This window comes from Callospermophilus lateralis, chromosome 2 (genome assembly GCF_048772815.1).
Source record: "Callospermophilus lateralis isolate mCalLat2 chromosome 2, mCalLat2.hap1, whole genome shotgun sequence".
Classification (NCBI taxonomy): Eukaryota; Metazoa; Chordata; class Mammalia; order Rodentia; family Sciuridae; genus Callospermophilus; species Callospermophilus lateralis.
In genome coordinates this window covers 193,793,161-193,808,581 of record NC_135306.1, presented here as the reverse complement: position 1 = coordinate 193,808,581, position 15,421 = coordinate 193,793,161, and the positions used below count along the sequence as shown (strand labels likewise).

At 35.1% G+C, this 15,421-nt stretch overlaps 1 protein-coding gene across 1 annotated transcript; it reads right to left on the bottom strand.

The window, feature by feature from the left end:
- Positions 1 to 10,029: 10,029 nt before the first annotated feature.
- On the bottom strand, positions 10,030 to 10,908 carry LOC143391651 (olfactory receptor 4C15-like). The gene has a single exon (XM_076844408.2). The coding sequence runs from the start codon at positions 10,906 to 10,908 to the stop codon at positions 10,030 to 10,032; it is 879 nt and encodes a 292-aa protein (XP_076700523.2).
- Between the last annotated feature and the right edge of the window lie 4,513 nt (positions 10,909 to 15,421).

The window sequence follows — 15,421 nt, the reverse complement described above, 5'->3', positions numbered from 1 at the left end:
AGGCAAACCAACAAGCTGATATATACTTATGATTTCTTTTTTGTACCAGTAACTGAACTTTGTGATGCATAACCACTAAGACACATCTCCAGACCTTTTTAGTTTTTTGACACAAAGTCTCACGAAGGTCTTGCTAAGTTGTTGAGAAGAACCTTGAACTTGCATTCTTCCTGCCTCAGCCTTCAAAGCCTTTGGGATTACAGGAGTATACTCACATGCCAGACTAATTATAAGTATTTATTATTATTATTGTTATGAGTACTACTTATTGAGTGAGATATTATCACTGAAAAAAAATGAAAAATTTGTTGATTCTAGTTATCAGAGGTCAGAAAACTTGTGGTACGGATGAACTGTAGAATACTTCAAAATGCCAGAGTTTTAAAAAGGGAAAAAGAAAGCATGCACACATGTTAAAGAAGAAGAATAGATTTTGTTTTGTTTTGTTTTTTCAAGTGATATTGAAAATTTATCAGTGATTCCAGGGCAAATGCATACAAACTATTCTGACACTACAGAAGGACAGTGATTTATTAACCATGCCTGCAATGGGCATGTAACAGTGGAGAGCAGCATGCCACTTGTTAGTGGAGAAAGTCTTGTCTACAAAAATAAGTAGAAAAACACACACTTTAAGAGGTACTCAAAAATGATGACTACTCCTGCTCTGTTTCTTTAAAAATCCAAGATGAATTGGCCTTCAAATGAATTAACTTGTTCCTTTTTTTTTTTTTAAAGGAGAATTCATGGGAAAGTTTCTAGCTCTAAAATATCAATGAAAACATATATAGGTTTTGTTGACTTTGTTATTTATTATGATTAGTCCTGAGGGTTATCATGATCCCTGAGTGAATTCAAGGCCAGCTCCAGCTCAGAACTCATTGTCTAGAATCCAGTTTGTCTTAGGTGTTATCATTCCATTCTACCAAATGGAAACTCAAGCTTAAAGACCTTATGTTCGAGTAAACAACAGATGCTTGATATGGGATGTCACACACAGCACCTCTGTCCCCGTGCCCAAGTCCTTTCCCCTGGATCAACAGGAAAAGGATGCGAATTTTTCTTTTCCAGCAAGAACTTCACTGCAGGCTGATCTTTCTAGAATTTCTGTCCATTTGTGAACCTTGAAGCCTTGTTAATGTTAGGATGAGGCAACTTGGTGAAGGAAACCCAACAAGTGATGTGGACTGGCCTTTTCCCCAGACATGCAGATCAGCAACAACCACCTAGGTAAGAAAGAGAAGAGGTTAGCTGTCAGCCAAAGTCTAGAGGCTTCATTCATCCTTTGCCAATGCTTACTACAACATGATCCATTCTCATCAGGTATAACTCAAGATAAATGTTTCAAATTGATGAGACCATCTCATCAGGCAGAGATGTTCTTTTATCTCACCTCCCAGGGTTATCATGAGGGTCAAATTTTAAACTGTGTAAATGTTGCTTATGATGACGGGCCTTTACCAGTTGCAGCTTTGCCTGCAAAAAAAGCTCCTCAGCAAATCATCCTGAACTCTTTACTTCAGTTCACGAACACAGCTTTAAAGAATGAAGAATGAAATTAAGAATGAAAATGTTCTCACCTAAATATGTAACTGAAATGTATCATTCAAATAGCATATGTATGTGTCCATATAAACTTTTCTACATTTATATGTATATGTTTATTTAAAAAGATGAAGTATGATGGGTTTTATGTAAGAATAAAAACTCAACTGTGTTTATGAGTCCCATTTAGAGTAAGCAGAAAAAATTTAAAGTTCTTACAATGAATTAACATATATTGTGTAAATTAATACTTGTTTGTTTTATTTAAATCCATTTTAATTGTGTTCTCAGGACCAACATCTATACTTTCAACTTCATAGTAACTTAAAAGGAAACAATATAAAATAAAGTCTGAATGTACATTGGAACCATTGGAAACCACTTATTACAAAATAAAGAATAGCAATGCCTAAACCAGCAGTGTTCATATTACTCTAGGACCAAAGCAGGAAAGACAGAGAAAAGAAATGAGTAAGTATATCTGTGCCAGATTGTGAAAACCTAGGTTCAAATCCAGATCCTTCTGTTTGTTCTGTGGCACAGAACAGGTTACGTAAAATTCTTAAAATTCTTTTAGGCTCAGGTTATTTTTCTTCTATTTATGAGTTTTCAAAAAATAGGTTTCTTAAGGAAATCAGATAAATGTATAAACATAAAAACACGAGTGTTCATTAGCAGGAAGAAATAATATTTTGAAATGCACTGCACTTTTGAATCTCCTTAGTAGCCCCTGGTTATGTTATTGTGGACTCAGACCCACCTGTATCCATGCCTCCTTCAGACAGATTCACTGTGAAAGAAAACCAAACGGAGTAGGAAGTTGAAGAAAACAATATAAAACAAACTCTGAGATTTGTCTAATATTTACAGATATCTTAACTCTCCACTTCTGATTTCTGGGTAGTCTAAGAGCAATATCACTGCTTAATTAAAATGTTGTAGAATGTAAGCAAACCAATTCCTTTTTTCCCAAAGGAAAATAATTCTCAATATTAGTGGTAAATATCTGACATGGAGAATATGTTGTTCCTCATGGTTTATGATCACAAGGTTTAGACTTTTAAATCATTAAATGCTCATTATCTTAAATAAAAGTCATTGTCTTGGATTGAATCTTGATATATTGAAAGGGCAATAGTGGCAAAATAAGTGAAATAGGAATAAAATCTGATTTTTATTTATAAATATGTATCTATGTTCATTTCATAGATTGAAAAATACACCCATAATAATGTAAGGTAATAATATTAAGGCAAATTGTCTCTTCTGCAGGAATTTTAGAGAAAATGTATGAACCTTTGTGGTTTATCTAAAATTACTCCAAATGAAAAGTTAATATAAAGAAAAGCATGATCAATTTCTGTTGTCAAATAACTACAATTCCAGCCTCAATGTCTAACAGCAATGTGCCATTAAACAAAGCCCTATGCTTTAAGCTGCCTGACCACAGGGCCAAACACAGAGAAATTATGAACATGGGGTTCACAATAGAAGTCAAAATGAATGCAATAATACTGACATCACCATTTTTAAGCAGCACAAACATACACAAAGTGAATTAAAGGACTGAATGAATCACAAGAATAGCAATTAAAAAAAAATTGTAAAGTAATCCTTTTGAAAATATATTGGCAAATACTTCTACAATCATAACTATGTTTAAATTCTTTCCCCTGATTATTCAAACCCTAAAATATATAATGAAACCAAAATGACATGAGGATGTTATAGAATGGAAAATGCTGCAGTAACATAAGAAACAAAAACACAGCTCAAATATTCAGTGAGAAACACTGTTTACATCAGACCTTTGCATTCATATCACATGATGTAATGAACAAAACCATAATCAATGATGTAAGGAAACAGAAGAGAAAACATTTTGCAACATGTTAAGGAAGAAATAAAAACATTATACTCATTCCCCTCCATTTGTATGGATAATTTAAATAGAGTTTTACCATCCAGGAGATCAAAAATTGCAATGATAAAGTCTTTTCATTTGCAATAAATGTTTGGTTACTATAATGAGAATATTTATGATTGAACATAATTAGCAAAAACCACACAAGACTCTCCATCATCAGAACAGCTCACAGAAAGGATGTGAGGTTTGAGGACAATTCATTTACAAAGGAGGAAGCAACACACTACCATAACAGGGAATCTAAAGTTAAAATTATAACCTGGGGTGAATTTCCCATTAATGGCACTACCAGAGACCCAGCTCTCCTCACCCTTTATGCATTTACTGATACCAGTTTTAAATTCACAGTTTACGACAGTTAGAAGTTTAATGTGCCTGCATTTGTCCCAGAACATCCTTTGGTTTTCCCTTTCTCAGTAACCATATCCTCAAATACGCTGGAGCTGCATCTGAGATTGCTGAGGGCCCCTCACAGCATGAACTGCATGAACCATGGGTGCTGCACCCCTCCTGGGGTGGTCACATTGAGAAGTGTTCATCCTTTTGCACAACTCTGCACACTGATAACTGCTTTCTTTCTATTATCAGCAAGAGCTGCTATTCATTGGACTATTCATATTCTGTGTCAACTATGTACTGTTTGTTCCACATGTATTATTTTATTGACTTCCACTTCCCTTGAGCTTGCTAACCTTATAATCCTCATTCAACATGAAAATTCTGAGGCTGTAAAGGTCACACAGTTATACCAAGTGCACAGTTGCTGACAGACACTTTCTGTGCACAGCCCTTGGCACCGCCACCCACCATTTTAAGCACTGCGTTACAATTTGAAATCAACAATGAAAATTCAAAACAATAAACTATAAATCTCACCATGTGTCATTTCCTTGAAATTTCTAGTGATGGCCTCTCCTGTTCTCAGGAGAAATCTTCACTTGTGCTCTCCAAACTGTGACTTCTATAGCCAATATTTGCTCAACACCTGAGACAGAGAAGAAGAGCGTCTCTGACAGTCAACCATACCCACTGCTCTTCCAGAGCAGTCTAAGGAACGAAGAAACAAAGAGGAGCAAAAGTTTCTCTTGGATTTCCAACTGGATTTTACAGAGGCTTCCATCATAGCTTATGCACCTGTAGAATTACTGTTTGGTTCCCCCAAGGGAGAAATTATTTATCAGTATGATGTGCCAAGACATCATTTTGTGTTTTTTCCCAATTGCTTGAGTATTATGTCCCAAGCAATTAGAGGTTTTGTTTGTTTCTCTGTTTTCTTGTCTTCATGCCCTTGTGTTTCTATATGTACAAGCTTTCATTTCCCATGATACTCAGGAATAGAGCAGTGGGTATTTGGGAACAGAACATACTGTCTCTTGCAGGATTCAGACCAAATGCTTGTGTGTATAGGAAATGTAAAAACAGAGTTCTGTGATAAACCATCATCCACCTGTCCATATGGAAAATGTACTTCAGCAAGGAGTACTTATTAAAGAAAAATATTTCATATAAAATATGCGTAGAGGATGCATTATTTTAAATGTTATATTTCTCTCAGAAGCTGAACTTATAAAACAATAATTTTAAAAACAAAAGCAAATTTAAAGAGGAGATTGGAGAAAATTTCCTCTTTTCACTTCTTTGAAAGACAATATGCCAGACCTAATTAATGTCAAAGAACATTTTTAAAATGATGTTTAAGGAAAACTTGTACATAGCTTCTTAAGCCCCCTCACAAGGACCCTCATAAACAATTTTCTATATTTTCAGTATCTAAATTCTGCATCATGTCTAATTTTATGTCTATTCACCCTCCTCAAAAAGTGCTGAATTTATAGGATTCATGAGAAAGGTAGAGACACTAAAGGACCGTCACATCCACAGTCTATGGACTTAATTACTGAATTAAAAACGTGATATTTGTTGAATGTCCACAATTCCACAGCCACACACTGTAATCCATAGGAGGAGAGAGTGGTCAGGCAATTTAAACCTTGCAAACATCAATTCAGATAATCAAATTCTCAACTAGATTCTGAAACACATAGATGTAACCAGACTGTCAAGTGTGTTATCTCAGTGACCAGCATTGAAATGTCTGAAGCCACACTGCCTCCTGTCAAACCACACCCCACTGCCCACCAGGGATCTGACATTCATCCAGTCCCTTGGTCTTCCCCTGTAGAACATAAATGATTCTAAAACCTATCTTATCAGCACTGGCTTTCCAAGAGGTAAATTCCATCACTCAAAATATTGATTTCAACTGTTCATTTACCGATAATGCAGATGCCTTCATAACTGCTTTAAAACACAGAATTCCTTTGCTGAGTGACATATGTGGATACCATAGATCATCCTAGACTTCTTCACATAGATGAGAAGGTATGAATTACAGATCAAAAAAACTTTAGTAAATATAAACAAACAAAATGAGTTTAAAGTGCATGGCATCTTGAATATTGATGTAAATAAAAATAACAATAAAATAGATCTTAGGTTCTGAAAAGGCTCATAACTAGAGATATGAAAAATCAGAGGAGTGAGGACATTTGGGATTTAAAAAAATGGAAATAAGAAGGAAAGCACTTTTGAGGACAAAAAGTTCAATGTGAAATTTCCAGTTAGCCAGATTCCAATGTCATAGTCAAATGAAAAATCAATAACAAAACCTAAAAACCAGTTATTCAGGTAGACCATGAATGTAAGGTTATGAAATTTGGATAATTTATTTATTAAGTAAGTATAAAATTTGGAGGCATAAAAAGATGATAGCAGCTTTTCAATTAAGCCACACCAAAGAATAAATGTCACTCAAAAAATTTTAATTGAATTTTATCTGTCTCTCTTTTTTTTAAACCTAAGTTACACACAATTGGACTTGGAAATCATCCATAATGAAGATCCTACCCCTTTTCAGATGCCAGACACGCACTGAAGATATCCATCTTTCTATTCCCTGCGTTTAGTAACTCAGGGCAAAATATACAAGCTGACTCATGGTGGTCCCCATATTATAGAGACCAGAATGAGGACTTCCCAAGTACCATCTATCAGTGGTTGTAGACTTGCCAATTTGTTTCTTCTGGAAGGCTCAGAAGAGTTACTACTTACTGTTATCTGTGGGTACAAAAATACTAAACATATTTCCTCAACTTTAAGAGGATCATTTTATATTATCAGATATAAGAAATAAGTTTTACACGGTATTTGTTACTCATATATTCTATAAAAATGTGGTATACAGTTTAATAGCAGACAAAAATCTTTCTCGCTTTGGGTGAGTTATTCTTGGTTTTCATTGTGAAAATCATTGGGGCTTGCAGACCAAAAATTCAGGCTGAGATGACATGAATCCCAATGTGATAATGGCCAACCCTACAGTCCTTCAGGTTGATCCTCACAGGCTTTTATTGAGATGCTTATTTTATTTCTGTAGAGAAGGAGAAAATTCAGGTAGTACAAATTCTCATCACTTTTCCAACTACTCCCAGCTTTTTACTTCCTTTCTATCACTTGAGAAGTAAAACGGGGCAGTTAATATATGATTCCTAAACATAACAAAATAATTACTACAGATTTCAGATGCACTGTTTGAGATGCTCACCATGACTTTTAAAGCTGCCTGTACCACTATCTTCCTTTGCACTTGTCCTCCTGGACGTGAGCTCATCCATGTTTCAGGCTAACAACTGTTGTCCCTCCTGAATACATTCCCTGATTGCTCCTTGTCTCACCACATCAACCCTTTCTCTGTTCTCACCTCCACTCTCCATTTCTACTGTGGACACAGCACCAGTTTAAACATGAGCAGCTCAGAAAAACTGTTCTAGATTGCACCAAGCAGGTAACTTACTTGCTAATGTTGCCAAGTATTAAAATGTGTGCATATTTATTGAATCATATAATCTTTAATGTATCATTCTCTCATTTTTACTTCAACATTATTCATTTAAATATTTTACAATATATTAAAGCCACTGTGCACAGCTCATGCTAAAGTGAGAAGTAGAGTTTTGTAGGGAGCAATCAGAGATCCAGGAGGAGAACCTGAGTTTTCAAACTCCCTGAAACGACTCTCCTAATACACCATCCCTCATGCCACACAAAGCCCACATTCTAACTATCCAGGAAGAGCCAATATAAATCCAAGAAGCCACAGACAGATAATAAAACACTGGCCTTTTCAAATGTTCTGACTACACTAATGGATGCAATCTTCAGGATGAATCAAAAAGAATGTCAGTTTATACAAACATTGAAAAACAATAGTGAGAAAAATATTTAAATGATTAGAAGATAAGGGGAGGAGTCAGAGCCAAAAGGAAAATGACATTTTTACTAAAAGCCATAGAAGAAAGATAATCTGAAAGTCGGACAAAGTAATACCCACAGTGCAAAAGTGAGCCACGATCCATGGTAGACACAGCATAGTTTAGGAGGGAAAACCTAAATAAGACATTCAAAGTCAAGAATACATCTGACTTATGAGTTCACAAGATGTCATTTCTGAATAAAGTTTTTAAATTAGGATCTTGTTCTACGTGTATTTTCTTCTCTCAGATATCCAGAGACATTTTTCTAAATTCACACTTTTTACATTATTATAATGTGTTTCTGAAAACTCTTTGAATAACTACAGAAACTATAACAGGTTAAATTATAATTAGCATAACAATGAAATAGAATAAAAGCTGAAAATATTGGAAAGAGCTTCACCATGCCTAAAGTAATCAGCATAGAAAATAAAATGGAAAACCAAAGCAACCATGGTTTGGGGGAGAATTTTGAATTACTGTTGTTCAATAAACTAGTGAAAATGAAAAAGGTTGGGTAGATGTCTCAGTATTTGTTTACTCCTCTGCTTAATATTGGTGGATTTTCTCATTGAACATAAAAACAGAGTATACGATGCAATGCTGGGCATTAAAATAATTTTCAAATTAATGTTGAATTTGAGTGTATGGTACATCAAACATAAATTGGTGTTGGTCAGTGCAATCTGGCCAGAATAGTTTTATTTTATAGCTACATTTCAAATCTCAGTGTTACAGATACATAAAGCAATAGAGTCAATCTAGCAGATTCATATTTCTTGAACTAGTTCCCAGTGATAATGAAATAAAATATGAGGACCTTGGAAGGCAGAGGGTATGAAGAAACTACTCCTGCTTTGAGGACAGGCAGATGTGAAGAAAGGAAAAGACCAAGGAGAAGCATACTCTCATGTCTAAGCCTTGTCACACTCTTGGTCTCCTGCAGGACACCCACATTGTCCCAGGTGAGGTTTTAGACTAATAATGTAATACTTGAACTACATTTTCAGGGGTGAGCAATGAAATTACAAGTATCGTTTGCATGTCTATTATGAGAAACACTACTAAAATGCTGTTTTACTTTGAGGGTCACATGAAAAATTGAGGAGAGGAAAAAAATAGATGACTTACTATTTTTGTCCATAATACTCTACTGGCACATCAGCAGGGATTATTTTGTTTTGTTTTGTTTTGTTTTTGCTTTTTGTTGTTGTTGCTTTGTTTTTTTGCTAGAGAAAAAATTAAATATTTAACTCTCAATAAATTTATCACCCTGTGGCACTTGACAATCTGAGGCTAGCAAAACATAGTAATGACACCAAATATGTTTAAAAATTGTAATGATCTCTTTATTGATAATTGTACAAATGAATTATTTGCACCTAGGTACATGAACTGAGGAAAATGAAAATCATGGAGTCAAATCTAGCTAATCCTCTTTTGAAAATTTGCTTTTATATCTGGTTCTTCTGTGTTCTATTCCGTCAACGAGGATATGGGGAAAGTGTGCTCACTATACTTGTAGTTTTGACCTGATAGGGTTAGTAGTGTGGTGTCATAGGAGTTACCTTTGATTGTAATAGAATAAATGACTTCAATGCTGAACTCCAAATTCTCTGCAGTAACTTTAGGTACCACTACCATAGGCAGAATTGGAACAATCAGATTTTTATCTCTCAAATTCAAGAAGTAACTCAACTCTAGCAGATGATACTGGATCCACATTTAAGATGAAATGCAAAGATGCAGGTGACTTAAAAGATCTTCTCTCTGATGTTCTTAAATCCTGATATTCTACATCAGAAACACTGACTTCACTATCAGAGAGAACATTAACATTCTTTTCACTTGGAATGTTCCAATTTCTACTATTTTCTTCAAAAAAAAAGTTTTTCTATTCTTGAAAGTATAATATTAATGAAAATTATTCTTAAATTTCTTCTTTTTTTTAATACATTTCAGAAAGTATAAAATTGAACTATCTTTAATTTTCATATGGCAGAATTGAGTAGGCAACTCTGAGTGAAATCATGATCTCATATTGAAAATATTACTTTTAAATACCCCACTCAGTATAATGCTTCTTAGAATTATGTAATCTCTTTCCATATAAGGAACATGCCAAAAAATATTTATTTTACTAAATATTATCCTCTTTATATTTACATTCTATTTTTTGTACTGAATTATTTATATGTTATTAGAGATCACCGAGTCTCTTCCACAATTTCCTCATGGCATTTTTCACTTCCTTGTTTCGCAGTGTGTAAACCAAGGGATTGAGTAAGGGAGTGAACACAGTGTAAACATTTCCACTTCTTTATCAAAAGAGAATATAGATGGAGGTCGTGCATATATAAATATGCATGGAACGAAGAACAAAACCACAACAGTAATGTGAGATCCACAGGTAGACAGAGCTTTCCTCCGCCCCTCAGCACTGTGTTTTCTCAGGGAGAACAAGATGACACCATAGGAGACCAGCAACAAGGAGAAGTTGATGATGCAGATTAACCCACTGTTGGCGATCACCAGAAGGCCTAGTATGTGAGTGTCGGTGCAGGCCAACTTCAATAATGGGTACAAGTTACACATGAAATGATCAATGACATTAGGGCCACAAAAGGGCAGCTGGAAAGTAAAGAGAATCTGTATGATGGAATGCAAGAAGCCCCCTGTCCAGGCCACCCCCACCAGAATGCCACAGAGCCTCCAGTTCATGATGGAAGAGTAGTGCAAGGGCTTGCAAATGGCCACATAGCGGTCATAGGCCATGGCCGTGAGGATTATCATCTCTGCCCCACCAAATAAGTGTTCAGTAAAAAGTTGAATCATGCATCCTTCAAATGTGATGGTTTTCCTTTCATGAATGGAGTCCACAACCATCTTTGGTGTAATGGCAGAGGAATAGCACACATCCAGGAAGGACAGGACAGCCAAGAAGAAGTACATGGGGGAGCCCAGCAGTGCAGGGCTACAGAGGATGGTCACTACAATCAGCATGTTGCCTCCAATAGTCGCAATGTAGACCAACAAAAACACAACAAATAATATTTTCTGAATAGTAGAATTCTGTGAAAGCCCCATGAAGACAAATTCAGTTATGAAGCTTTGGTTCTTCATGATTTTACAAAATGGTTAACATAAAACTGATGATGTGGTTCTGCAAGTAGAACAAAAATTACACCACACTAGTTTTAATAGTAATCATCACACCAACAAGCTTTTATATACTTATGATTTTTTCTTGTACAAGTCACTGAAACTTGCCATGCATAACCACTTAGATACATCCTAAAACCTTTTTAAAAATTTTTATTTTGAGAAATTCTCACTAAATGACTTAGGGTCTTGCTAAGTTGCTGAGACCAGCTTTGAACTTGCAATCCTTCTGCCTTCACCTTCTGATCCTCTAGGATTATAGGAGTATAAACACCTTCCAGACTACTTATTGCCAGGGTCCAGCCCTGGTGGGGAACCCAGGGGTCCTGAAGGAGGAGTGGTGTCAGCGAAAGAAGAAGAGTCGGGACAACAGGTTGCAAGTTATGAGCAGCCCCCAGAGAAAATCTGCTTCCCCTAGATGGGCCTTTATTTTCATACCTTTTTTGCAGGTGTTTTTTCAGGTATTTAATGGATAGCTTCAAAGGGTGAAACTTCTTTGGTTTACATAATTTTCATGAGTTACAATCTTTTACGACATACATTGATTACCTGAGATGTTGAGTATATTGTTTAAAATATTTTCCTGTAACCTTTGCCAATCACGATAAAGCTTTTACATTTTTACCTCAATCACTAGGTGCAGGCTTTGCAACTTGACTACATGTCTCCTGACCTATTATTCACTTTTAACCTTAAAGCATACCAATAATTATTTCATTAACCTTTAACTTTAAAGCATACTTATGATTATTGGTATCCTTTCTTACTTCTAAACTAAAATCCCAGTAAAACACACTTAAAATAGTGACAGTCTATTTCTTAAAAAGCCTATTACTCTGAGGTGCCTCTAAAATATATCTATGTTAATTTTACATTATTTTATTTTTAATTTCCAAGGTAATTTCCTTTTTTATATGACCTGTTTTACTGCTTTTCTTCAGAATTTCTTTGATCCTTGGTTAAAGTACACCAAGTCTTATGTCTTTGTATTCTGTAACTAAAGGGCAGTCTCTGCACCTCAACATTTATATCAACTGTATGTTTTCCATTTTCATCATAAATTTCTATGTAAGGCAAAGGAGGGTGTGTTGATGGAGGGGATGTATTTTTATTAGCCTCTTTTCTTTGAGGGGGATACCATAGCTACATACGGTGGTCCTTGTACTGTTGGCACAGCAATTGCTTTTCTGTAGCTAGGCTCTTGTACATGTTGTGGCTCTAGGGCTGAGTTGGGGGAATCTATTGTAAATTGTTAGTCATGGGATAAATATTTCTTGTTTAGGCTGGAGGAATAACACTATTGTTTGTATCTTGATGGATATTGAAATGCACCACATGACATGTCTCAATTGTATCTTTAGTCTCATTCTGGGAATTTTCCTGCAATCTCAGTCAATACATACTTGTATTATTGATTGACATATGCCCTGTTATCCATATCATGAGGATCATAAACAAAACACTTAACACTCCCCATGGTTCCGGTTTCCAGATGGTGCAGCCCCTGCCGCAGCATCCCCTGACCCTGTCAGACAACGGGTGCAGGAATGCCTTCACCAACTTATAAGTATTGTATTATTATTATGATGAGTACTGCTTATTGAGTTATTATCACTGAGAATAAAAATGAGAAATTTTTTTAATGTAGTTACCAGAGGTCAGAAAAATTGAGGTGGGGATGAACTATAGAATACTTTAAAATGTCAGAGTTTTAATAAGGGGGAAAGAAAGCATGCACATATGTTAAAGAAGAAAAATAGTTTTTGCTTTTTTTTAAGTGACATTGATAATTTATCAGTGATTTCCACAGCAAATAATTAGGAATCGTTCTGAAACGATAGAAGGACAGTGATTTTTTAATCATGCCTCCCATGGGCATGAAACTGTGGATAGAAGTATGCCAGTTGTTATTAGAACACTCTTATCAGTAAGAAGAAGCACAAAAATAAGTACTTTAAGAGGTACTCAAAAATGATGACGATTCTTGCTATGTTTTTTTTTAAAGTCCATAGTGAATTGGCTTTTAAATGAATTAACTCATTATTTTTTTTTAAAGAATTCATGGAAAATTTTCTAGCTCTAAAATATCCATGAAACATATATAGGCTTTATTGGTTTTGTTATTTGTTCAGTTTACTCCTGAGGGTCATCATGGTCCCTGAGTGAATTCAAGTTAGAGCTCATGACTCATTGTCTAGAAGCCAGACAGTGTTTGGTGTTATTATCCCATTCTATAAATTGGAAACTCAAGCTTAAAGACCTTATGTTCAAGTGAACAACAGATACTTGATACGGGATGTCACACACAGCACCTCTGTCCCTATGCCCAAGTCCTTCCCCTGGATCAACAGGAAAAGGATGGGAAATTTTCTTTTCTAGCAAGGACTTCACTGCAGGCTGATATTTCTAGAATTTCTATCCACTTGTGAAACTTGAAGCCTCTAATTCCTTGTTCATGTTAGAATGAGGCAACTTGATGAAGGAAACCCAAAAAGGGATGAGGAATTGGCCATTCCCCTAGACATGCAAATCAGCAACAGCCACCTAGGTAAGGAAGAGAAGAGGTTAGCTGTCAGCCAAAGTCTAGAGGCTTCATTCATTCTTTGTCAATACTTACTGCAACATGATCCATTCTCATCAAGTGTAACTCATGATAAATGTTTCAAATTGATGAAACTACCTTGTCAGGCACAGATGTACATTTTTCTCACCTCCCAGGGTTATCATGAGGTCAAATTTGAAAGTGTGGAAATGTTGCTTATGATGAGTGGCCTTTACCAGTTTGTAGTTACTATGTGCTCACATAAAGAAGCCAGCAGCCTTGCCTGCAGAAAGCTCCTCCACAAATCCTCCAGGTAATTACCTGAATGCTTGACATCAGTCCACAGACAAACTCAACTTCAAAGAATGATTGAAAAGGTCCTCACCTGTACGTATAACTGAAATATATCAGTGAAAGAGCATATGAATTGTGTCCATATAAACTTTTCTACATTTATATGTATATATATTTATTTCAAAATATATATAATGGGTTTTTAGTAAAAATAAAAACTCAACTGTGTTTATAACTCCCATTTAGAGTAAGCAGAAACAATTCAAAGTTTATACAATGAACTAATATGCATTGTGTAAATTAATACTTATTTGTTTGCTTTCTTTAAAACCATTTTAATTGTGTTCTCAGGACATTTGTGACCAACATCTGCACTTTCAACTTCATAGAGACTTAAAAAAAATATGTAAAACAAACTCTGAATGTACATTAGATCCATTGGAAACCACTATTATATAATAAAAAATAGTAGTGCATCATCCAGCAGTGGTCATCTTACTCTAAGACCAAAGCAGGAAAGACAGAGAAAGAAAATGAGTAAGAAAATCTGTGCCAGATTGTGTAACCATGGGTTCAAATCCACATCCTTCTATTTGTCCTATGGCACAGATCAGGCTACTTAGAATCCCTAAAATTATTTAAGGCACTGTTTGTACTTCTTCTACTTAAGGATTTTATTTCTATAAATAAGATTTTTATGAAAAATAAGAGTCTTCAGTGGCAGGAAGAAATAATATTTTGAAATGCACTGCACATTTGAATGTCCCTAGTAGACCCTGATTATGTTATTGTGGACTCAGACCCATCTGTATTCACACCTCCTTCAGGCAGCCTCACTGTGAAAGAAAACCAAATGGAGTAGGAAGTTGAAGAAAACAATATAAAACAAACTATGAAAGTCATTTGATTATTCAAGACATCTTATCTCTCCACTTCTGTTTTCTAGGTAGTCTAAGAGCAATACCACTGCATAATTAAAATGTCACTGAATGTAAACAAATCAACCCCTTTTTGTTCTTAAAGGAAAGTAATTCTCAATATTAGTGTTAAAAAACTGACATGGAGAATATGTTGTCCCTCATGGTTTATGATCACAAAGTTTAGGGTTTCAAATCATTAAATGTTCATTATCTTAAATAAAAGTCATTGTCTTGGATTGAATCTTGATATATCCAAAGGGCAATAGTGGCAAAATTAGTGAAATATGAATAAAATCTGGTGTTTACTTATAAAAATGTAACGATGTTCATTTCATAGATTGACAAATGCACCCATAATAATGTAAGGTAATAATATTAAGGCAAATTGTCTGTTCTGCAGAAATTTTACGAAAAAATATGCAACATTTTAGTTTATCTAAAATTACTCCAAATGAAAAATTAATAGAAAGAAAAGCAGTGATCAATTTCTGCTATCAAATACTACAAATCCAGCCCCATTGTCTAACAGCAATGTGCCATTAAACAAAGCCCTGAGCCTCTAGAAGCCTGACCACAGTGTCAAATATAGAGAAATTATGAATGTGGGGTTCACAGTAGAAGTCAAAATGAATATAAAAATACTGACATCACCATTTTTAAGCAGCACAAACATACACAAAGTGAATTAAAGGACTGAATGAATCACAAGAATAGCAAT